Source organism: Aulonocara sp. 'chitande type north' Nkhata Bay, linkage group LG14, assembly GCF_057382095.1.
Source record: "Aulonocara sp. 'chitande type north' Nkhata Bay isolate Kocher_YH1m ecotype deep benthic linkage group LG14, A_spYH_male_GT1.1, whole genome shotgun sequence".
In the NCBI taxonomy this organism is placed as follows: Eukaryota; Metazoa; Chordata; class Actinopteri; order Cichliformes; family Cichlidae; genus Aulonocara; species Aulonocara sp. 'chitande type north' Nkhata Bay.
The window spans coordinates 618788-643715 of record NC_141357.1 but is presented as its reverse complement, the minus strand read 5'-3'; the positions used below and the strand labels follow the sequence as shown (position 1 = coordinate 643715).

The window sequence follows — 24928 nt, the reverse complement described above, 5'->3', positions numbered from 1 at the left end:
TTACATTTTCCATAATACATTTTATTCCATTAAAGATTCTTTTTTTCTAATTGTACACTGGAATGTCAAGATTCCCCTTCAGTAATGTAGTTAAAAACGCTGCGTGTCGTCAACTTCCACCTCACGTCTACGAAACCACTGCGACAATTTGGTGAGTACAAATTTGGGGAAAAAAGGAAAAAACCCATGAAAGACAAACTCATTACGGTGAATAATAAAGTAAAGGATGACTGTGAGAACAGAAGAGCTGAGCTGGGATGTGAGCGCAGCGAGTGGAGCATCAGGCTGGCAGCCTCTGATCTGTGTGCCAACTTGCACCCACTGCCATCGGAGACGTGAGCGCTCCTGTGGGATGGTAGATTAGGGGCTGGGGTGTTGTTTCTGGGCTTTTCTTCAAAGTCCTGTTTTTGGATATCTGATAGCTGAGAGGTGGACTTAAATGGACCAGAGGTTAACACACAGTCTGTTCTTGACAAAATAAGGAGTGGCTGTAATGGTGTTACCATAAAAAAAAAAAAAAAAAAACATTTTCTCCAGATGCAACAGTCAAATGTATTTGCTGTTTGGTAACAGCGCAGCCGAGAGTCCCTCACAAATCCTGCTCTTTACTGTCAACCTCCAGATTAGTGGCAAACAATCAAAAACATACAGCAAACAGTAAAAAATGTATCCACGTTGAACATAAAAGGAGAACTTTGCTGATGATGACCTCACACAGTACAGGCGACATACTGAGTACAGCCATGTTTTCCTTTTTAAGCACGTGTACAGAAATCTGGGGAGAAACAAAATTCAAAGCACGAGAGAGAAACAAAAGAAGCTGAATGAAGAACGACACCAAGACATCAGATCACAACAGTTTAGTGATTAAACAAAGTCAGGCTTATAACGACTGAGACAGCTACTATTCTGCAGTTTAGAAAACGTGAAAAGAAAGAGCGAGAATCCCGGCGAGCGAGCGTTGTGGAGGATGCATGAACACCAGGGTGGGCAGTTAAACAACCAGCGCTCAGTGTAGTGGCCCGGTCTACCGCCAGGGTTTACCTGACCGCTAGGCTCTCCTGCACCCCTGCAGTCATCCTCTACTTTGTCCCATTTACAGTTCTGCTTGGCGGACACAAGTTTGCTGTGTGTGTGTGTGTTTGTGTGTGTGTGTGTTTGCCGGTTCAATTAACTCTATATATAGATGATCCTCTCATACAAACATATAAATACACCACCGCTGCGACGCTCCACCACAGGAAGAGGCCTCGCCCCAGGGCTGACTGAGTCCTGTCGATGTTCACAGTCTCATAGTGTATGCAGGGTGGGCAGGCGAGAGATCTTCAATCTTTCTGTGAAGCATAGATTTAGACTTTTTTTTGTTGGTGATTTTGTTTTTTCAATTTTTTTTCTTTGAACAGGTTTACAGGATTTCATATTTGTCGACGACAAAGGAGGTTTCTGAAGAGAATCTAATGGAGCTGTCGTCGTCTACGTGAGTCACTTTGGTAACCTGTGGACAGAGAAACACGAGTCTGTTAGCAGCAGCTACTCCGTCTATCACAGGGACGAACACACAGCACTGTCATCTGGATTTTAAGCTCACGCCACACTCTGTGGCCTCTTAAACATCCATTCAGCTTTTTGATCCACTGAAAACTTGGATTGTTTTGTTTCTTTAGTTACAAGCAAACAAAAACCACAGAGTGACTTTTTGGGGCAGGCTAATGTTAGCCAACAGCTAACATTAGCCTGCCTTACTATGTAACAAAACAGTCTTAAGTGGACAACATGTGTTTTGTCCCAAATCCCAGGGCCACTCAGTCCCAGTTATTAATGATCTCTTCCCATCTTCCTCCCCTCACCCCCAACCACTCGCGGAAGATGGCCGCTGCTCCCTGAGCCTGGGTCTGCTGGAGGTTTCTTCCCTTCCAACTGTCACCAAGCGTTTGCTCACAGCACAGTGATTGTTGGGGTATTCTCCCTGTTATTGTAGGCTCTTTACTTTAAAAGCACCCTGAGGGGACTTGTTCTTTGCTTCTATATAAATAAAACTGAATTATGAAGTTACTGACGTTTGTCACGTATTAAACTAAAGGCCGATTCACTTTAGAGAACCGAAGACCTTCTGTGGAAAATGTGCTCCTCAGTTAAACAGAGCTTCTGTCCCTCACACTGAAGTCAGCCTCCATCATATGCAACCCACCTGGATGTCGCAGTAGTTGCGCTTAGACACAAAGGACAGGCTGACAGGAAAGAAGTCATTGGGCTGCCCAGCGATGCTGAATTCCAGGCTGCCCGTCTTGTTGTTGGCATCAATGACAGGTAGGCTCCACTCGAGGATGTTTCGCCTGCTGTCGTGTTTGTACTCTCCATCCAGATCACCGATCACCGGAGCTCCCACTCCAGACCTGAGGAGCACCGGGAATGTCGGTCATACACAGGACTGACAGGGATGTGACAGAGTAACAGTTTTCTTCTTATACACATTTTGTGAATAAGTACGTACGGTACAGGGATGCTGATGACCACGTCATTGAGCTCAAGGTTCTCCTCCTGCAGCTCATATTCAATGTTGACATCACAGCCAGTCCCACTCTCTGACGGCCAGCAGTTTACTGTGAGGAGGAAGAGTCGGTCAGGTTACAGTGAGGAGGAGGAAGAGTCGGTCAGGTTGCAGTGAGGAGGAGGAAGAGTCGGTCAGGTTACAGTGAGGAGGAGGAAGAGTCGGTCAGGTTACAGTGAGGAGGAGGAAGAGTCGGTCAGGTTGCAGTGAGGAGGAGGAAGAGTCGGTCAGGTTACAGTGAGGAGGAGGAAGAGTCGGTCAGGTTGCAGTGAGGAGGAGGAAGAGTCGGTCAGGTTACAGTGAGGAGGAGGAAGAGTCGGTCAGGTTGCAGTGAGGAGGAGGAAGAGTCGGTCAGGTTGCAGTGAGGAGGAGGAAGAGTCGGTCAGGTTGCAGTGAGGAGGAGGAAGAGTCGGTCAGGTTGCAGTGAGGAGGAGGAAGAGTCGGTCAGGTTACAGTGAGGAGGAGGAAGAGTCGGTCAGGTTGCAGTGAGGAGGAGGAAGAGTCGGTCAGGTTACAGTGAGGAGGAGGAAGAGTCGGTCAGGTTACAGTGAGGAGGAGGAAGAGTCGGTCAGGTTGCAGTGAGGAGGAGGAAGAGTCGGTCAGGTTACAGTGAGGAGGAGGAAGAGTCGGTCAGGTTGCAGTGAGGAGGAGGAAGAGTCGGTCAGGTTACAGTGAGGAGGAGGAAGAGTCGGTCAGGTTGCAGTGAGGAGGAGGAAGAGTCGGTCAGGTTACAGTGAGGAGGAAGAGTCGGTCAGGTTGCAGTGAGGAGGAGGAAGAGTCGGTCAGGTTGCAGTGAGGAGGAGGAAGAGTCGGTCAGGTTGCAGTGAGGAGGAGGAAGAGTCGGTCAGGTTGCAGTGAGGAGGAAGAGTCGGTCAGGTTGCAGTGAGGAGGAGGAAGAGTCGGTCAGGTTACAGTGAGGAGGAGGAAGAGTCGGTCAGGTTACAGTGAGGAGGAGGAAGAGTTTGCAGTGAGGAGGAGGAAGAGTCGGTCAGGTTACAGTGAGGAGGAGGAAGAGTCGGTCAGGTTGCAGTGAGGAGGAGGAAGAGTCGGTCAGGTTACAGTGAGGAGGAAGAGTCGGTCAGGTTACAGTGAGGAGGAAGAGTCGGTCAGGTTACAGTGAGGAGGAGGAAGAGTCGGTCAGGTTGCAGTGAGGAGGAGGAAGAGTCGGTCAGGTTACAGTGAGGAGGAGGAAGAGACGGTCAGGTTGCAGTGAGGAGGAGGAAGAGTCGGTCAGGTTACAGTGAGGAGGAGGAAGAGTCGGTCAGGTTACAGTGAGGAGGAGGAAGAGTCGGTCAGGTTGCAGTGAGGAGGAGGAAGAGTCGGTCAGGTTACAGTGAGGAGGAGGAAGAGTCGGTCAGGTTGCAGTGAGGAGGAGGAAGAGTCGGTCAGGTTACAGTGAGGAGGAAGAGTCGGTCAGGTTGCAGTGAGGAGGAGGAAGAGTCGGTCAGGTTGCAGTGAGGAGGAAGAGTCGGTCAGGTTGCAGTGAGGAGGAAGAGTCGGTCAGGTTGCAGTGAGGAGGAGGAAGAGTCGGTCAGGTTACAGTGAGGAGGAGGAAGAGTCGGTCAGGTTACAGTGAGGAGGAGGAAGAGTTTGCAGTGAGGAGGAGGAAGAGTCGGTCAGGTTACAGTGAGGAGGAGGAAGAGTCGGTCAGGTTGCAGTGAGGAGGAGGAAGAGTCGGTCAGGTTACAGTGAGGAGGAGGAAGAGTCGGTCAGGTTACAGTGAGGAGGAGGAAGAGTCGGTCAGGTTGCAGTGAGGAGGAGGAAGAGTCGGTCAGGTTACAGTGAGGAGGAGGAAGAGTCGGTCAGGTTGCAGTGAGGAGGAGGAGGAAGAGTCGGTCAGGTTGCAGTGAGGAGGAGGAAGAGTCGGTCAGGTTGCAGTGAGGAGGAGGAAGAGTCGGTCAGGTTGCAGTGAGGAGGAGGAAGAGTCGGTCAGGTTGCAGCGCAATATTTACTGCAGTATTACAGCCATGCCAGTAATGATCAAGGTTATTATCGTTAATGAAAACTAACGAAATAACGAAAACTAGAAGTGAAAAAACATTTTCGTTAATGGAAATAAAAATAAAAACAAAAAAGGAAAACTAACTAAAACTGTAATGTGTGTTCACAAAACTAAAATTAACTGAATTTATAGCAAAATGTGTTTAGTTTTTATGTGTGTGCGTGTCATACAATAGTCGAGGGTGAAAATGAAGTTTAGTTCCCAGATTTTTTTCTTGCTGTGTCTCATTATGCCAGCAGGTGGCAGCACGTTAGTCGAGTCGTCTGTGTTGCTGCGTCCACGCGCAGAATCATGTCAGGAAAAGTCGGGAGAAAGCGCCAGAGTCCAATTTGGGATTACTTTGAATATGACTGTGTTTGGATAAAGCAAGTGTCTTGTAGTGGAAAGAGACAAATTATGAGGGACAAAAAGTGAAAAAAAATCCCACAAACCTTAAAGTGCGCTTGAAAAGCTCACACAAGAAGGCTAACCTAGCTTACCTTGAGAAGGGAGCACACTCAACCCTCATCCCCAGAAACAGAAGCTAACACCAGGCAAGGCAGCGTGATGCATCCCGAGACAACAGGACAGAGATATCTACATAACTGTGTGAGTCAATTGCCTTCAAAGAGTTTATCAATTCACTTGAACCAAAATTACGAACACCCGGTGCTGCGAGAGTTAATAGTCTCATTGGGGCCAAGATATACATTTTATAGTTGCCTGGTATCAATGGTTGTTCATCTGCCCTAATTTATTTATTTATTTATTTAAAGAACCCATAGGTGGGAATGTGAGTTGTCTGTCTCTGCGTGTTAGCCCTGCGACAGACAGGGGACCTGTGCAGGGTGCAGGTAGCTGGAATAGCAACATACCCAAGGATGAGCAGAAGAGCATGACTGATATGATGAAACTGGGATTTTGTTGCACTTAATTATTGCAAACAACTAAAACTATAACTGAAACGAATCAAAACTAAACTGAAACTAAGGATTTTCAAAAAATAAAAACTAAACTAGCAAACAACTGGTAAAAACTAATTAAAACTGATATAAAATTGAAAATCTGAAGTCAAAACGAAATAAAAATAAAAACTAATGAAAATTGCAAAACTATTAAAACCCTGGTAATGATAATAAGTGCCAGTGGCAATCTTCAACATTTCCCACACAGCCATCTAACATCAAGGCTCCCATTATCTAATGAAATCATTACGCAGCTACTCAGCTAACTAAATATTCACATTTAGGCAGAAATCACAGCGTGCTAATTTAACTTCTTCACTGAGGATATGCGACGCTTGTATTTGTCATACATCAACCCGAATAGCTCAGACTGGGCACACATGTACGGCTAAACACTGTCTACAGATGCCATCCTGTGCTGTGGGAAACAAACATTACTACCACTGTCAGTGTGCTTTCTTAAAGAGGACAGGAGCTGCAGACATCAGGACGTACTGGTTAGAGGTATGAGGGACTCGTCTGTGGTTTGTAGTCTCCACTTCAGCACACCCACATCATTGTTAAGAGGGAAGGACTTCTCCGGGTTCTTCAGGCCAATCACAGACTCAGCTGTGAACAACTTCTTGTCCACATTAGGATGTGTCTAAGAAACAGAGGGCGAGACGCGTTTCAATAAAGATCTTTTACTGTCAAACATCACAGCAAAACAGCCTGGGTCACTTTAAACAGAACAGACTCAGAGGCTTACGCTCTTCTTACCATTTCATCATTTCTTAACAAAGTGAAGAGCTTAAGTCTCTGGAATTGCTTTGAAGAGGGACATTTGCATTTGCAAGCTGCTGTAAACCAAAAACATGCAGTCATCCAAACCTGAAAGGAATTTCTGTGTTTACCTGTCGACCAGGAAAAACACTGCTGTGTCTGCCTTCATCTCATTTTTAACATTACACTGCTCACTTCTGTGTTTTCTGAATGCGGGCTTATAGCGCCACCTGCTGCTCTGGCATGCTCGTGACAGCGTTTAACATAGTTTGTGTGCTTTCACAGAAATATTTCTTAAAACATAATAATTATCTTTGTTTGCTGGATTGTGTTTGAGCCCCTGTAAATAGGGGACCGTGGATATAGACTCCTCATATAACTGTAGCTTCAACGTTCAGGTACACAGCTGAAATCCAAACGCACTTCAAAATTACGATTATGGTTAAAAACAAATGTAATGTAAATAAAACTGAGTTATGTGTTTAACATAACATACACAGTGGAGCACTGTCTGCTGCACACGTGTGTGTGATAAACCAACCTGCAGTTGCAATCCTTTGCCATCATTGTTATTGATAATCAGGCGGATGCGTCCATATTTGTCGTCTGTGACTCGGAGCGTCACCATACCCAGCACCTCCATGTTCTGTAGGCCGCCATCACGGCCACAGGTCAACGTGATCTTCTCCTCCACACGCAGATGCACACTGCAGGTCAAATCACCCACACACACTTTAAGAAAGCAGCACTGAGATGACACTGTGACTGAATCTTAGCATGAAGTTGAAGTTACACCAGTGAGACACACGCACGCACACATGCGCTGAGAAACAGGAGATTTGTAACCGTCCGTTTTCTTCACCTGTCTGTAAGCAGCCTGTCTGTGAGGCGTGCTGCACTGTTGGACACTTTGTTACAAATTAAAAAGCCTCACTTATGAAAATGTTACATTGTTACAATGTTAGAATTAAGTTATAATACAATTATAACAATTATAACTTTAGGACCCACTGAGAGACATCTATGAGCCTGTTAACCGCACCCAGCACACACCTGTACCCAGCATGCACCTGTCACACTGTGGGTGTGTTTGTTTTGTGTCACTAACTGGGTGGTGCATTAAAGCAGGAGATTAATTAATGTACATGCAACCAGTTTTACAACTAGGTGAGGGCGCACTGATGCCAAGCTCGACCTGTAATGACATCATCCTTTATCCTTCTGTTATTTGACTTTAACAGGGAAACTTATATATTTAAGGTAAAAGTATTGGATTGCCACAAATGAGAAGTAAATAAATGTGTCGTGATCACAGTTCAGATGTCGTTACTGCAACAGCCTGATGAAAACAGCCAGTCCCAGAAGAATACACAGCACTGAATGATGAGGGCATACCTCTCCATGTTGACTGGTGGGGGCAGAACTTTCGAAACATCGGATCCCCTCTTTCCTGTGGTGGGCATGATGGTTTCACCCTCAGACTTGAGCTTGTCAACAAAATTGTCCACCTCTTTCCCTTTAGCCCCCAGTTTCAGAGCCTTACTGGGTCCACTTGGTCTGAACAGAAACAAACACCATGTCCCATCAGCCTAATCAGTCCACTGTTTGTGCAACCACAACAAAATCTTCCCATACAAACTTGAGTTGTACCTGACTGGAGCCGCTGTGATCTTGGGCTTCTCTGGCTCGATGATGGTGTCTGTGATGATGGTCCCTGAGGACACACTGGTCATGCCAGCGCTGCCAAACCCGCCAAAAGCTGGCACCTTCTTCCCGGAGCGCTCAGCGTCCCTCCTGGCCTGCTGCAGTTCCTTGGCCTTCCTCCTCATCTCTGCCTTGGCCTCGCGCTCCTGAGTCTGTAGGATTACAAAAGAAAGTGAGCAGGGATCAGAACAGCACGCTCAGCGCTAATACAGTCACAGCACGACAGCTGACAGTTACTCTGAAGGAGGGAAAATATAGGACTGTGTTAAATTTTAAATACTGACAGTGCAGCTGTGTTGTCAACCATGCGGGTTCATCACACTTTGCTTAGCCTGTACAGTGTGTACGTCTCATATTCTCCTTCATCTCCCTCCTTCTATTAAGCTTTGAAAAATCACTAAACTCCAATTGTTGCATTTTGTTTCTTTTACAAGACAAATAATAATTGTGTAATATAACTTTCCATGTGCTTCTTTCTAATTTGCCTGAATAATTCAACAGGAATCCAACGAGGCAGGCAGAGCCACATCTCACCTCCCTGACGGCGCGGAACACCTTCTCCTCGTGGGAGTCCATCTCTGTGAAGGTGCGGATCTGAGCCAAGTTGACGTTCTCTCTATAGCCCAGTGCAACGATCTCATCGAAGGCGAAGATCAGATCGAAACAGTGCTCCGATATTTCACTCTCCTCCAGCACACGACAGTACTCTGGGATCTGGAACAGACGGGAGGAGCGATTCATTTAAACTAATGGATAAGGATACAATAAGGACACATTAAGCACCACTGTAGCCTAGTTCTTGCTGACAGACTTTACTAACACCATTTATTTATTCCCAGAACCTAATCTTCATTTGCACACCAGCTTCCATACAGATTAACTGGTATCATCTGCCCCACTTCTATCACCATCAACAACATGTGACTGAATACAACAAAGCATCAATTGGATTCACAGCTTTTCCCCACAATGAAAAACTGACATCTGTATGTAGATTTCCTTCTTACCGTGTCCTCACAGTTCGCAGCAGAGGATGCAAAAATGATATATGCCAACAGTGACATGTTTACCGCATGGATACTGGCTGGCCTATCAAACAGACAGCAACGGGGACCCAGGTGTTACAGCTGTTTCTCCTTATTGGAGACAGGGGCCTTTGTGCTGAACAGTAACTGTAGGTAAACAAGGCCCACAGTGGCCTTTTAAACACAGTGATGAATAAGAAAATGTGGCGTAATGCTGTGTGTCCACAGGCAGTGCTTCCTGCACTGGAAGGAAACGTGGACTCACACTCAGAGCGCTTTTTCCTAACACGTGTTGTTGCTAGGCTACAAAGACATCTTCAGTGTTTTGTCCTCTGCTGTTATTTAGTGTTTAGAGCTTCAGAGGAGCTTTGAGTCTCATGATGCAGTAACACTGATTAGAGCAGCTGCTTGCTGAGGGCAGTTTCAACGTAAGAACTTCAATAATAACTTTTTATTATTTTTTTCCTGGTTTGTACATGCAGTGTTTTTAAAACTGTATTTTAAACCTTTATATTTTTTGCTGTTGAAGCCTGACTCTTAACATCTACTGTAATACAAACGTATGGTCGTATTGCATTAACAGCCTAACACTGTTGACTTCATCACTTCAGTCAGCATGAAGTTCAGTGGCCGTGTTGCCTAAAGGCTGGCAGCAAAAGCATCGCTCCACCTCACATTTCAGCTTCTCGCACTTTAACATCATTTCAGTCATTAGATTTTTTTCTTTCTTCATTAATTCAAGACAAACGTGCCTTTCATGCCCAACTACAACAAACTGTGGGAAAGCAACAAAGAGAAGTCTGTAATCTTTCTTTGCTTTCTTTTCAGCGGCCACCAGAGGGCGTCTCCAGGTAAACAGCTGGTGAGTTTATGGGCTCGGTGACTAATTTCAGGCCATAATGAATAAAATATTGAGCCCATTATGTAAATATGAGTTATTTTGGGTGTGAGGATTACCCAAGGTATGCTCATCGGCTAATGTTTGTGATTTACATGCTGCTAGCTAGTCATCTTTTTACAGTGAGATCACCCTTAGTTCATCACAGCTGGTTTCAAAGAAGCTACATCCATCATGTACACTTACTGTAACGTTCAGAACGTACAGGTTTATACAGTGACACGTCTCTACATTTATTCTTCTTTGTTACCAGACCGGTCACCTCGTCGACATGTCAGACAACATGTACTTAAATGCTCTTTGCAAACTGACTTCTATCCAAGCCTGCCTGTGTGCGCTTACCACACGGGAAAACAGTCTGAGTGTCTCCAGGTCCTCCAGGATGTTGCTGTTCTTGGTGGTGATGAGGACCATGTAGAGCTTCTCCAGTGGCTGGTACACATAGCGAACGCTGTCTGTTTCCACAAAGGTGTGCTGCTTGCCCGTGTTCATCAGTTTAGGAAACGCAGCTAGGAGACCCTCAATCCGTGTCCGGGTCATTTCCACAAACTGCCGCGATACGATGGCCTTGCCGGCCTTGGTGCACACCGCCGCTGCCAACAGCACCTGAGGGGTACAGAGGAATTTCACTACTTTAGTTTCCCACAGACCTGAACTATTACAACTAAAGATGCAGTAATCGGACCAACATCTATGCTCATAATAACAAAAGGGAGGTCAGCAAATGTCAACATTCAATTTTTTTTTGTTTCATGTAATATTTTCTTCTTTTATTCCAAAGAAACAAGAAAAAACTAAACAACAAAAAAAACAGAACTGTTTACACTACTGCAGATCTTCATCACACTTACTGAGGATTCATTCATCAGCAGGAAATCTACCACATAGGTACACTGTGACTGCAAACTACTTGGAAACCCTACATCTTAACCTGATGTGCTCCTGCCTAAAAATGTAACGTCATGTTGACACAGCCAGAAACAACCGTGACTGTTCAATACCACCGATCCCTCCTGTGAATTTCTGCTACTTTTTGCTGTAGTCTTTGATTTGATTTATCAATCATCTACATATAAGGAATAATAATCATAGTAAATAAGAACACACATTTCACCAAATTACAGGAGGAAGATTGACAAAACTATCAGAGTGAACATGAGGAAATGTACAAAGAAGAGGAAAAGCTTCACATTGAAGAGTGGAGACTCAGGAGCAAAAAGTCTTATTTGCTTTCGTCATAGGTGACACTGCATATAAAACCCAGGAAACGAGCACAATGTAATTAGCACATAATGCACCAGCACACAAATGCTGATAACATTGGCCACTTGCATAGGTTACATCGTTGGCTCTTCAAATATCCACTGTAGAAGTCTAAGTCAGCCATTATCCAATGCTAGCCTGATGTGGCCTACACTCAGGTAGGACAATATCAGCTGATTCTGATATTTAGCGATACAGTGAAGTCAGAAAAACCAGACGAGAGTACTTGTCATTTGATATATTGGTGCTCTCCTGATTACACACGGCTGTAGTTGTTTGAGGACATTACTAAATGCACATGAACTAACCGCTGTTTGCCTTTCTCTTAGGTGAGCGTGTCTTACTGGTGCAGATGTTAGCACAATGGAAAATGATCTTATAAAAGAATCAGGGGTCGTTTAATATAATGAGTATAACAATGGTTGACATAAACGGACGCTTTACGTGGCTGTGCTAAATGACTGGAGGAACTGCATTGATTACACGTTGACAATAGAAATGGAAGAGCCGATCGCACCGATGTGAACTCGATAAAGACGCGCAGCAACTGGTTATCGAAGTCATCGACACTAGCTAACTATAATAACACAGTTGTACGTATAGTTGGGGTATGTCGCAGAGCCGGGGTCGGTTTAACCTGGCTTATTACAATCTGACAGCAGGCAGTGGTTGCACGGATCCGGCTACTGACAGGAGACAACTAGCGCTAGCCCGCAAAGCTAGTTCACGTCAGCACGGACTGCACAGCTAAAGCGCTTCACTCAGGTGAAATTCAACTTTGACGACTCATTTACTCGATTTTAGCACCTGAACATGTCGCTATCACTGTGGCTCCGATAAAAAAAGCACCGTTTATTAATTGTCTTCTTTCGTTCATGAGGGGGGGAGAAGCTAGTTTGCTCATACCTAGCTTTAGCTACTAGCCAATGTTATGATAGCTGCTAGGCCCGATAAAAGGCAGGGAAATAATGGTCACTTTCGACTGTCACTCACCATTGTGGTCTCTCTCTACGGCACGACGGTCGTCAGTCTCTCGCGTTTCTTGCTTTGGTGATTCCTCGTCCCTCTGGAATAGCAAGGTGCGAATATACAGCTGACTTCTAGTTGTGTGATTGTTAGCTAGTTAGCGTCAATATGGCAGCAGCGCAGAGCCACGTCTCCACCGGAAGAGCCGCTGGATCAGCCCACCGTGGAAACCAATGACGTGGGCCCCCAAATGTTGGCCTTGTTGCAAAAAGAAGTTACTCAGATTACTTCCACCAGCGTTTCTTCTTCTTCTTCAGACTTCTGACTACTGACCACAAATTACCTCCACGCGATTACTTTTAACGTTTATCAGCGTATCAGTAACCTGGCAAACACATAAATATTATTCAGAGAGGTTGTCAGAGTAGTTCTGAGTGATAGCGTTTCACGTCTGATGGGGCTGGTCTCCGGGATGAAAATGTCTTCACCCACAAAGCACACAGGGGGTCGTATAAAAAAGAATGATATGCTACAGTCCTCAGTGCAGGCAGCGCTCTCCACCACCATCGTCAAAACACCAAATTCATCCCATCTGTGTCTCCGTGATGTGAACACGTCACAGTCTAATGCAACATATGATACAATTAGTCTTTTCTCTTTGTTGTCCTCCTTACGTTCTTTATGTTACATTTTAACCCTTAATTGTAAACATAAATATTCTCGTTGGGCATTTGTCACCGGACGGGGGGCAACGAACTAACGATGGCTGTGAAGCGTGTGAGGAATGTGACTAACATGTTTAACAAAGTCAGATATATGATGGAATTGAATGTTGTCTTTTAAGTTTAAGTTACAAAAATGTTGAATTCCGTTTATTATTATTATTATTGTTATTAATAATAATAATAATAATAATATTAATAATAATAATAATAATATTATTATTTAATAATAATAATATTATTATTATCAAAGAAAGAAAAGTAAACATACTCCAACAATCCATCCTTCTGCTTTTCCAGTTCCACGACTAAGCTGGAGCTTATTCCAGTTCTGATGGGTGAGGGTACCCTGTCACAGGGCTAACACACAGACAGACAACATTCACACGTACAATCAATTTCCAACTTCCTGTTAGCAGGTGTGACTGTGCATGGACAATAAAGAGTTATCTGATTAAACTAACCTGAGCATGTCTTTGGACTGTGGGATTAATGCCCAGACAGAAGATTAATTACTGGAGATAATTAATAAATTATTAAACATATAGAAGAAAAAAATTGCCTTTCATTAGCATGTTTTATTAGGTTAATATTAACATAATAATATTCACTTATATTTGATATTAATTAGTATGTTAATATTTTGATCACGTAGTGAAAAGAATACAGACTTCTTTATTTGCATGGGGGATGAGTGTAGCAGGAAATATTTTAGTTTATGGAAAATAATGGGTTTGATAGCTTATAGATGAGGTAGAACATTTTAAGCAGACAGTTTGAGCATCCATCCATCCATCCATCCATCCATTCGCTTCCGCTGAACCTTTTCAGGGTCGCTGGAGCCTATCCCAGCTGTCATAGGGCGAGAGGCGGGGTACACCCTGGACAGGTCGCCAGTCTGTCGCAGGGCCAACACACAGGGACAGACAACCATTCACACTCTCATTCACTCCCACATTCACAGCTAGTGGCAATTTGGATTATCCAATTAACCTATCCCCACAAGCTGCATGTCTTTGGACGGTGGGAGGAAGCCGGAGTACCCGGAGGGAACCCACGCAAACACGGGGAGAACATGCACACTCGACACAGAAAGACCCCGGCCTGATGGTGGAATTGAACTCAGGCAATAGTGCTAACCCCTGTGCCACCGTGCTGCAGTTTGAGCAGACAGTATTTTTCATTTAATGTAAATGCACACGTAAGCAAGATGCTGGTGGCAGGAACACTTTAAGATATTCAGAATGTTCTTAGGGACATAAATCCAACATTCATATGGGAATACTGTTTACATGTTTGTCATGCGCAATGCCTGTGGCTCGGGCGGTAGAGCAGGTCCTCTACCAGTCAGAAGGTTGGTAGTTTGATCCTTGCCTGCTCTTTTCTCCAGTCTGCATACCTGAGTATCTTTGGACGTGATACTGCTGTCTGATTGCGTCACTGGAGTGTGAACACATCGATGCGTCTTTCACCCAGGGGGAGGGGAAATGGTTCTCATTTTAGACCCCTAGCATGAAAAACTACACACGTCACAGTGTTGCAGTAACTTATTTTGGTCACTAGGTGTCGCCATTTAAAAAAAGGAAGAGGAACGCGCGATCCTGTATTTATCTCACTGCGAGGATGTTGGTTTTTCAATCAACAGATATTTCACTGTTCCATTAAATTATACAGTAACAACGTAAGAATATGCGTGTAATATATTTACTCCCAGTCAGTGAATTCACTGACGCACTGGATACGCCCACAGGTGTGTATGGTAGTTGGCATAAAAGTCCAAAGTTGACAGACAGGTTTTTATGGCCACGTCGTCAGATCACAAAAACATGACACAAGACGTCAGCTTTTAAAGTAATCATTTTAATACTACCGGCGGATATTTAGCAACCGGAAGTCAATTATTGCGCTTTCCCTTCTTAAACAATAACAATTTTGTTTCTTTTAAACTTCCAACATAGTCACACTTGAAGTCGTGGATGTGAGCACCCACGCCCGCAGAAGCAGAAAGGTCAGGCGGGACCAGGAAATGACCTCTAGCCGGTCCGATGACATCATAGCCACCACGCTCACTCATACGCGGAGCTGTTTGAGACGAGTGCTCGGAGCTCATCCAGGAGTTTGGGTGTCTCTAATAGTCTCTGTGTCCAGAAAAACACGCTGCTGATTCGCGCAACACCGGCGGACTCAACCGAATCACCGACATGTCGGAAGAAGCTAGTTCTCAGGTAGGTTTTCTTCACTGTTCTGTCAGACTTGCTGCTCATTCAGCGTTCACGCGTTGTGTGTAAACTTCGTCATCACGTAGGGCTCGTTGATTGGCTGACGTTTGTGCTTGTCTGCGGATTCTGCTCTCCATTGGACAGGGGGCGGTGTCAAACGTGACAGACAGTAGCTGTAAAAAGCTAAACGTTTTAGTTTGATTTGGGAAGGTTAAGATCAGCGTTGGTTAGAAGCAGGCCGCCAAACAGAGTGCTGGCACCGAAACACTGAACGCTAACCTTACAGGCTGCCTGCTTGTTCATTTGCTAGCCTTAGAGTTCCGCGTGTTAGCTATAGACACCGAAAAACCCCACCGCCACTGTTTTCCCCTCTCAGACTGAAGTCACTCAGAGACACTGATACTGAGTTCACTTAAGCTTTTATATTCCTCCCTCGTGAAATGGGCAGCACTGATTTTGCTCCTGCCTCAGAGTTACGTTGATAAACTTGGAGGTGAACGCATTTAAAAGTTCAGCATTTTATTAAAATGACACTTGGCTGTTATGTCACTGGTGCCGAATGGATGTTCGCCACCTGCTAACATCGGCTACACTATAACAGGTATGTTTCTAAAGGCGCTGAGTAAATACATGACAAATTAATCGATTTTTGGACGCAGTTTTCGGACAGACGGCTGGAAATTCAGTCTTTGTTTTACCCTTCGTAATACCCAGGGTTATGTCTGAGACGTGCACGGGTCAGGTGAAAAATAAATGAGTAAAAAGAAAGAAAATGTTACAAATAATTCAGATTTAATAGTAAGAATAATAATTTAACGATGTAATCTGCATGTAGCGCGCACAGAAATGAGTGAATTATCAGTTATTTTCATTAATAATTAAAACGTGTATAATAAGTCATCTAGTCAAAAACAAACAGTCAAATCAAACATCTGGTGTGCTGTTGAAGATTATCATTTATTTTTATTAAACAACATTTTTAGTTTTAAACTACATCATATTAGCAAATACGGAAATACTCCCGTAAGTATTACTTTGTTTTACTCGGCCACTGCTATTAAAGTCTGACCAGGATCACAAGGAAATAAAGACTTCCAGTGACACGCTTAAGATCAGTCTTTACTCTGAGCAGTGTTTGCATCTTTGCATTTATTTCAGCCTTGTGTGTCCCTGATTAAAAACAGCCAGCAGTGTTATCTGGATATTTCTGTTTGAAGAGGAACGTTTCCACTCACACTCTTCCCTGTGACCACACCCTGTAACCAGGACCCTCCTAAACTGCCTTTTGTAACGGACTCATTGAAAAGACACACTTATCTGTGGGAACCAGAGATATTAGAGGTGGAGGTCCTTAGTGGGGGAGGAGTCAGCTGGGTCCAGTAAGAAAGGACACTGTTTAGTAGCAAGAGGCTATATGACCTCAGCAAAGCTCCTTACCAGGACGCAGCAGTCAGTCCCAGACACACAGCACACAATAGCCTCTACAGTGCAGAAGCTCAGTGTGGATCATGGAGGAAGGACCTTACAAGTACATCAGGGTGAGGCCAGCAGAGAGGGATCATTCATTCGTATTTTAAGTCAGAAAGTGTAACAGTGTTGTGCTGATTGAACATATGAGGAATACATCTCGGAAGCGAGCGAGTGTTTGTAAAATCTTGTGGCTGATCTGGTTTTATGTTCCGGCAGGATGGAAACGGCAAAGTTAGCCGAGTCATTCGAGTGGGAACCCGCAAGAGCCAGGTGAGTATTACATTATTATCCAATCAGGAGCTTCAAATTCAGGCAGGTTTGACTCTAATATAAAGCTGAACTTACAGATCCCGAGTGTCGGTTGTGAATTATCTGATTTGAAAGCCGCCTGGACCTCCTTTCCACAGAGATAAAACAATCCTGCCTGACGAGTGTGTTTTTATGATAACTGTCTGTCATCTGCTCTGTTCTGCTGATTTAATACGTGTGAAAGGACAGTGAATGCAATGAGTTGATCTTCTGTTGCAGCTGGCTCGCATCCAGACGGACAGCGTGGCCGAGACGTTGAAAGAGCTGTACCCTGACATCCACTTAGAAATCGGTAAGAAGGCAGCCCCTCTGTCTGTGCAGCGTTTCTGCTCTGTCTCCATGTTTCTGTTCAGAGTGAATGGATTACACACATGTTCTTACAGCTTAAGTCTTAAAATTGAGTCTGAATCTGTCCACGCTGTCACTCCATCCTCACCGCACTGAACACACTGAAGTTTGTGTCTTTGTTCAAAGCAGCTGGTGACCTCGTGTGTTTCCAGAAAACGTCACTGAACCTGAACGCGAGCAGCAGTCCAGTTAGACTGTTCCTGCGCTTTTAGCCACAGATGGAAACTAAAAACCAGGAATTATTGAAAAAAGGAAATCCATCATATTACATAGAACAAGCAGTGATTTTGAATATATCGTCCTATTAAAAGGCGGCGTGCACTGATAGCGATTTTGATTGGCCCAGAATATTACCATGTTTAAAATGCCAGTTTTATTCTTCTTTTTTAAGTCTGATTAAAATAAAGAGGAATGGTAACTTTTTAGAAAACAGTAACTAAAACGTTAAAAAGTATTTCAGTGTTTGCAGACAGTCAGCCCACTTTCATGTTCAGTACTTTCTCCTGGGTTTTTCCTTTTTCTGGAGACTGAACCAACACAAAACGGATGCAGCAGTCTTTATATGGATCTGCACATTTAATCGATACCACCACCTGTAAGTCTGCTACCAAATTCAGCAACTCTACTTTTTCTGTTGTCGTCCACCCTCCCACTGCAAGAAGTCAGCATTAAAGCTGTTCAGCAGGAACAAAATGGCTTTACATGATGTCCAAATATTGCATAAATGCCTGCTGCTTAGTGCTCACAGGGATCCCTCTCAGGAGGGAGAGCCAGTTTTTCTCAGGTTTTGATGCTCAGAAAAAAGTTCTCAAATTTGAGGATTTGAAACTTGTTCCTAGAAGCTAAATTACCAACAGCACCATTGTGTAGACAAACAGGATTAATGGCAACATTTTGTGTCTTTACATTTGTTACTAGTTTCCAGTCCGTTGCCTGAGACGGTGCGTTCACTGCCCTGTCTTATAGGGTGGGAAAAGTGCAGCATGCGTTACTGTCGACTCGTCTCATGATCTAATCTTTTGTGTTCCAGTTGCCATGTCAACAACAGGAGACAAAATCCTCGATACTGCTTTGTCAAAGGTAAGGCTTCCAGGAAGTGTAACGGACATGACTGCTGCCACCTACACAGTCTTGTCAGCGCTGACATGAGCTCACTGCTTCATGAGCAACAGTGCAGACCAAACGCTGCATGGAGGTTCTTGATAAATGTGAAGCAGTTAATGGGAATCTGTCTCCTGCAGATTGGTGAGAAGAGCTTGTTCACCAAAGAGCTGGAGAATGCACTGGAAAGGAATGAGTAAGTGTGACCTCTGACACTGCTTCATACTTCCTTCCTATTTTCTCTTCTTCAGAAGCGCTCAGCTCGAATAGTTACTCAGCAGCCTGTAAAATGTGCACATTTTAATGGTTAAAAGAAGAAGCAGCCTAATACCAGTATAGGAACCTGCTAGTTTCAAGAGTTTTGCAACAGAAAATACAGAAAAGCTGTGTGGTGTTAGTCCACAGGAGCATGTGAAGTGCATGCAGAGCCTCAGATGTAGCAGGTGGGCTCTGGTTGCTGCGTAAATGGCTGCATTGTGGAGCTCATACATGCGAGTGCATATCCTGTGTGTGCTTCAGGGTCGACCTGGTTGTTCACTCCCTCAAAGACCTTCCCACCACTCTGCCTCCGGGGTTCACCATCGGAGCTGTGCTGAAGTGAGTCACTCACACACTTCTGACTCTTACAGTTACTTTGGATGCATTTACTCTTTTCAGGACAATTTCAGTGCACCCGGCACCTCGAGGTCTTCACACAGGTAATCGAATACGTTCTGCTCTTAGATAACCTTTTATGACTCCGGGGCTCCACTTCATGCTTTTGATTCACAGGATGAAGGGTATAGTACAAGGGGCCCAGTCCCAGTCTTCGAGAGCTACTGTCCTGCAGCTTTTAGATGCGTCCCTACTCCAGCACAGCCGAATCAAATGGTTTGATTACCTCTTCAGCATGCCATCAAGTGTGGCAAAGGCCTGATAACAAGCCATTCATTTGATTGAGGTGTGTCAGAACAAAGATGCATCTCAAAGCTGCAGGACGGTAACTCTCGGGGACTGGGCACCCCTGGTGTAGTGTGTGCAGTTACATTGTGCCAGTTTAAAATCGATGAAAAACAAGTTATTTCGAGGATTAGGTGTACCAAAGGTGCCACGCAGTGTGCGGAGCACCAGCTCGTCCTTTGTTGGGACAATAATGCTTGGGGTCATAGATCGTTGCAGCATTTGTGGTTGTGATCTGTGCGTCTTACAGGAGAGAAAACCCCCACGATGCAGTGGTCCTCCATCCGAGCCATGCAGGGAAGACTCTGGACACGCTGCCAGAGAACAGGTGCAGTCAGAGGGACCTGATCGATGCATTCTTATATCTGCTTACACTTTCCTCACGGCTAACACACTGGACTTCGTTTGTGCAGTGTGATTGGCACCAGCTCGCTGCGCCGAGCTGCTCAGCTGAAGAAGAGGTTCCCCCACCTGGACTTCAAAGACATCGTATCCTTCCTGAGAGCAGTCGCGCTGTTCCTGTGTTTATCAGCTGTTTGCACAGAGGAAACCAGCTCCCCATACACACAACCTTCTGCTGTCTCAACACCATAATGGCTAATTAGAAGGACAATAATTACCTGGATGTTACTACACCACAAGCAGCCATAATCTTCTGGGTAAATGATCATTTTCTCACGTGTGGTTACTGTGTAGTGTTAGCGAATACTATTTTTATTACAGACGCTGGAGTGCAGGTCACAAACACTCACAAACTGGTTTTGACTAGTGTGTGAACAGAGTCGGGCTAAACAAGTACACACAAAGAGGCCAAGCTAGAGGCTAACATCAGCTGATGTTTAGGAAATATATCCAGCTGCTAACAGTCCCAAACTGTGATCACACTGCGCTTGTGTTGATGATGATGACGGCCATTATCCAGTGGGTTTTGAGTGGGCAGTTTCTGGGTTTGGTGGGCTTTTCCTGAGCTGCAGTGTTCAGCGTGGGAACCTGAATACACGGCTGAAGAAGCTGGATGAGAAAAAAGACTTTGCCGCCATTATCCTGGCAGCTGCCGGCCTCAGGAGGATGGGCTGGGAAAGCCGCATCAGCCAGGTACACTGTGTGGTTATATGCAGCATGTGGGTGGCACTTCTAGTCTTACAGTGTGATTCTTTCCCCCTGGTAGATCCTGGAGCCCGAAGACTGTATGTATGCTGTGGGACAGGTAGGAACTGCCGAGTGGAAAGGTCAGGAATCCACAGGGCGGGTGGTTGTTCATGGCTCCCAATAAGGTGCATGTGTGTTTTTAAGGGGGCCCTGGCAGTGGAGGTTCGGGCCAGAGATGCAGACATCCTAGAGATGGTGTCCATCCTTCATGACCCTGACACTGTGCTGCGCTGCATAGCTGAAAGAGCCTTCCTCAGACGCCTGGTACACACACACACACACACACACTTGTGTGAATCTGTGATGACTCTATCATTTATTTGTGTGTTATTTTTGCAGGAGGGTGGCTGTAGTGTCCCAGTGGCTGTGCACACCCAAGTAAAGGACTCCCAGGTAAGAGTGTTAGTGACTGTGGCTCAGCACTGTTATACATCGTGCTCTTGTTAGCTACAGATCCAGCCCTGTACACACTTTATCTGCCACTCGTAGCAGCTGTGGGAGTATTTCCTGCCACTCTGCTGTGTCTCAACAGACTATTGGCACCAAGTGGCAAATACTCATATTTTATACTAATGGCCAGAAGTATCACAACAGTATCAATAATAAATGGTAAATGGCCTGTATTTATATAGCGCTTTACTCGTCCCTAAGGACCCCAAAGCACTTTACACATCCAGTCATCCACCCATTCACACACTGGTGATGGCAGTTACATTGTAGCCACAGCCACCCTGGGGCGCACTGACAGAGGCGAGGCTGCCGGACACTGGCGCCACCGGGCCCTCTGACCACCACCAGTAGGCAACGGGTGAAGTGTCTTGCCCAAGGACACAACGACCGAGACTGTCGGAGTCGGGGCTCGAACCGGCAACCTTCCGATTATAAGGCGAACTCCCAACTCTTGAGCCACGATCGCCCCTAATACACAAGTGATGATATCAAACAGCTGCTATGTTTCCTGCTCAGTTTAACTCCTCAAAGAAAACTGCTCTGTTGTATCTGCTGTGGCTTCACAGTTTTAGGTTCTGTTGATGCAGTGGCGTGCTTCAGGTCACAGCTGATGGGCACTGCATGCTGGGCCTCAGCAGGCTTCTGCAAGACGACTGAACTATAAATGCAGGGATATGATAATCAGAAGTTTAACTGTGACTGATCACTATCCTTAAATCATTAGCAGTCGCATGAATATGGAGACAAACCAAGTCCTGTACTGGTACCTATTTGATTCTGCAGCAGCGGCCCGCTCTCATCTGATTTTAAAAGCTTGTTGTTTGAACGTGTGAGTAACCTGGAGAAATCCTGTATGCTTTTGCAGCTGTACCTGACGGGGGCGGTATACAGTCTGGATGGCTCAAACAGCCTGAAGGAAACCATGCAGGTCAGCATCGCTGTGGGGACCCAGGTAAGAGCTGCGTGCATTGTGTTTCTGCCACGTTACCTTCGTTGCACATAGGAACCTGTTTTCATAATAACGTGCGTTTCTGCCACAGAGCTCAGAAAAGGTGGACGAGCAGGTCCAGCGAGTGGGAGTCACGGCCAACAAGATCCCAGGTAGCGTCCAGGACGAGGCCGAGAAGCTCGGCGTCGACCTGGCCGACTTACTGCTCAGCAAAGGAGCCAAGGAGATCCTGACGGTGGCCCGGCAACTCAACGACGTCAGATAGGTCTTCCTGGCTGACAGCGGGGCTCCAGAGCATGCAGGCAGTCGCAACCTGAGCTCCATCTAATGTTGGTCTGCTGACTGTTTGCTGCATGAGGTCAGGACCTGTGGTCAGGGTTGTAGAAAGCTGCTAAACTGGCTGCTATTATCCGCTCACTGAGAGTCCCCGCTGTCTCGGTTCCTGTGCGTTCTCACGCAGAGAACCTCATGGAACCTGAGCCACGTTTGGTAAGAAACACGCAGTGGCCTTCAGACGTTGTTGTCAACACTTAACAGCACCAGTGCTGGCTGATATCAGTCTGTCAGCACTGCCTTCGTCTAATCATTTGTTCCCAAAGCTCAGACCGTTTCATCCACATCTGCTGTCGTAACTCACACAGCATCTTCTCGTTTCGACGGTGCCAAAGACGAGCGCTGTTCATTAAGGCGGACTGTCTGCAAAATTTCAGTTCACGCTTATGTTCACTTTGGCACACCCATTTGTTGCCATCACGAAAGAAGAGGTGACATCCAGCTGTGGAGGGCTGCTTGCTTCCTCATTAGCAGAGAGAGCATATTTGATCCACACACTGGGCTTCAGGAGTGCGTTCTTTAACACTGGTAGTCATGCACATGTGGCGTGTGTGTGGGGTTTAATATGACTGCAGCTCCAGCACCTGCACGTTTTCACTGTCCTGCTCTGATTCTTAAAGCATGCACTGTGGTCTTTTGTAGTGCTTTGCTGGCCACAGGGATGCACTGATATCCATACTGTACTCACTGATGTGTGTCAGATTGACATTTCTGTTTTCTCACATTAGTCGACGTTCAGTGATGGTGTGATGCGGAGCTGTAAGTTCAAGGAGAATAACAAAACGACACAAAGGAAGCTTCCTGTATGAGCTCTCAGACAGGCCAGTGCATCCCTGCTGGAAGCCGATGATGGGGATGAACTGTGAGCTTCATTCCTGTGAGCGATGCTTGAAGACTCCCCAAAGCTGGACACGCATCATCAACAAGAAAACACACGTGATTAGAAAAGTTCCCAGTTTTTGTCATGATGAAGACTCATGCTGTGGTGACGGCCTTCGTCCTGTTACGTTGTTCTGACTTTCTGGATTTAGATCATTATGTAATATTGACAGTAGATTGATTATTAGAGCACCTCTGTTATATTTATGGAGTCTGTATGTCACGATCACTTTAAGTATCTGAAAGCTGATGAGTTGGTTTGAAGGTTTTACTGATCAGGACTCATCAGCTCACAGACGTCAGGTTAGCGGCACATAGAAGGTTTACGCTGCAACATGCTGTACCCCCCCCATATATCACAATGTGTTAATGATTTTTACTGTGATTGTCTAAGTATTATCTCATTTTGCCTACAAACTGCACACCTGCCTTACATGCAGCAGTCTTCACTCTGCATCATATATCCAGTGTTCATGGAATTCAATGTTCTTTTTCTAGGTTTTTGTTGCATATCTGATTTAAACCTCCTGAGACAATGAGAGGTCATGTTAGCCATATTTGTTTTCAGCTTTAATTTCTTTATAACATAGAAGACTGTTGTACTCAGTAATTTTCCCACAGCGCCGACTGTTCAAAACAAAAGGTCGTCATCAAGAAGCAATAAAGTTACTGTGCTGTGAAAAAGTATTTGCTCCTTCTTATTTTTTTATCATGCACATTTCAGATCATCAGATACATTTTAATATTAGACAATGATAACTCGAGTAAATGCAAAATGCAGTTTTTAAATGTTACTCTATTAATGGGGAAAAGTAACGAGTTCAGTGTTATCAGCCACGACCAGGTCTTATTAATGTCTCACGTGAAAGGTGACGATCTCACAGAGCGACGTGCTGTGGCCCGATCTAAAGAAACAGCCAAGGAACACGATGACGGACATCTATCAGCCTGACAGGATTTACAGGCCCACAGTCAGAGCCAGGATCCACACGTGGAGAAAACCTGGAAACTATCAAAAGTAAGCGGCTCACCAAAATTACATTAAGAGTGCATCAATGAATTATCAAGCAGGTCACAACAGACCCATAACTCCGACGATCTCTCCACTGCATATGTGACGGGGTGGACGGATAGTCCAACATAAAGGCTCGTCTCCCAAAAAACCACCTTGATGATGAATGAATGTTGGACAGAGCACAGAAACAAGTGTTTGGGTGAATGTTGTGTGAAGTGCTCAGAGGAAGAACCAGAAGGTTTAACTTTGGGAGAACATTCTGTGCACTGACGAGGCAAAAGCAGAACCTTTGTGGGACACAAACATCTGGAATAAAAGTAACGCAGCATTTCAGAAAAGGGACATCAGAGGTGAGGATCAGAGGATTCCCAGCCACTGCTGGATGTTTGGGGTTTTCTTGAATCGCGGATGGGAGCATGGGATGAATTAAACTGGACTCCGATTCTGCATCTGTACTGGGAGCATGCTGTTTTCAGCTGCCCACTGTGAGGAACTGTGACGTGGCCTAAACCTGTAAGCAGCTGTTTTAGAGAAGGACTAGAAACCCTGGATCTTTACATGTTGCACTTCACTGTATCCCAGCAACTAAACTCTGAATGGAAGGAGGCGTCAGAGTTTTTACATCTTTACACTGACATATAAATGTGTAGAAATGAGGACGGGGTGAAGGGCGTGCTAACTGAGAAGGAGGCAAGTATTTCCTACTTGAAATCAGTCTAAAGATGCTAAACCTTCTGTGTGTTGTGAAACATTGGATAATCTCACAATGAGTCCGTTATGAAATTAGTGCCTTTGGCTACTCAAAATATATCTCAGTGATTCCTGAGATTAGGGACAAAACAGGTTTTAATTTTCTAAAATATATTTTTTGATTTTTCAAAAACATATTTACATATAGTTGTTACACAAAGTTGTGTCTGTCTCACCATGTTT

The 24928-nt window shown here is 45.0% G+C and overlaps 2 protein-coding genes across 5 annotated transcripts; one reads left to right on the top strand and one right to left on the bottom strand.

Moving 5' to 3' along the window:
• Nucleotides 1–12386, bottom strand: arcn1b (archain 1b). The gene is made up of 10 exons (XM_086260488.1): nucleotides 12140–12386; nucleotides 10226–10489; nucleotides 8495–8674; nucleotides 7907–8112; nucleotides 7652–7813; nucleotides 6798–6963; nucleotides 5990–6137; nucleotides 2492–2600; nucleotides 2189–2393; nucleotides 1–1495 (listed from the first exon to the last, which is right to left on the bottom strand). Exons 1-10 carry the CDS (start codon nucleotides 12140–12142, stop codon nucleotides 1406–1408), a joined length of 1533 nt encoding a protein of 510 aa, XP_086116614.1. The 5' UTR covers nucleotides 12143–12386; the 3' UTR covers nucleotides 1–1405.
• On the top strand, nucleotides 11664–23658 carry LOC147313814 (porphobilinogen deaminase-like). Of its 4 annotated transcripts, none has more exons than XM_086260491.1 (15): nucleotides 11664–11911; nucleotides 14793–15059; nucleotides 16740–16793; nucleotides 17052–17124; nucleotides 18211–18260; nucleotides 18422–18477; nucleotides 18801–18878; nucleotides 19471–19548; nucleotides 19634–19709; nucleotides 20202–20315; nucleotides 20389–20427; nucleotides 20514–20633; nucleotides 20709–20762; nucleotides 21685–21771; nucleotides 21860–23658. In XM_086260491.1, exons 2-15 carry the CDS (start codon nucleotides 15036–15038, stop codon nucleotides 22031–22033), a joined length of 1077 nt encoding a protein of 358 aa, XP_086116617.1. In that variant the 5' UTR covers nucleotides 11664–11911; nucleotides 14793–15035; the 3' UTR covers nucleotides 22034–23658. The 4 variants fall into 4 exon arrangements, with proteins under 4 accessions (XP_086116617.1, XP_086116616.1, XP_086116615.1 ...); XM_086260490.1 differs by lacking the exons at nucleotides 11664–11911; nucleotides 14793–15059 and adding exons at nucleotides 15176–15654; nucleotides 16320–16591; XM_086260489.1 differs by lacking the exons at nucleotides 11664–11911; nucleotides 14793–15059 and adding exons at nucleotides 15176–15654; nucleotides 16212–16591.
• Nucleotides 23659–24928: the final 1270 nt, after the last annotated feature.

Coding starts and splice junctions, on each gene's coding strand:
- arcn1b (XM_086260488.1), bottom strand. Junction 2,601..5,989: donor GTCCCTCATACCTCTAACCA/GTACGTCCTGAT, acceptor TCCTCCTCACAG/TAAACTGCTGGCCGTCAGAG. Junction 2,394..2,491: donor GTCATCAGCATCCCTGTACC/GTACGTACTTAT, acceptor GGTGCTCCTCAG/GTCTGGAGTGGGAGCTCCGG.
- LOC147313814 (XM_086260490.1), top strand. CDS start 16,562: ATGGAGGAAGGACCTTACAAGTACATCAGG. Junction 17,125..18,210: donor TGACATCCACTTAGAAATCG/GTAAGAAGGCAG, acceptor TTTGTGTTCCAG/TTGCCATGTCAACAACAGGA. Junction 19,549..19,633: donor GACACGCTGCCAGAGAACAG/GTGCAGTCAGAG, acceptor TCGTTTGTGCAG/TGTGATTGGCACCAGCTCGC.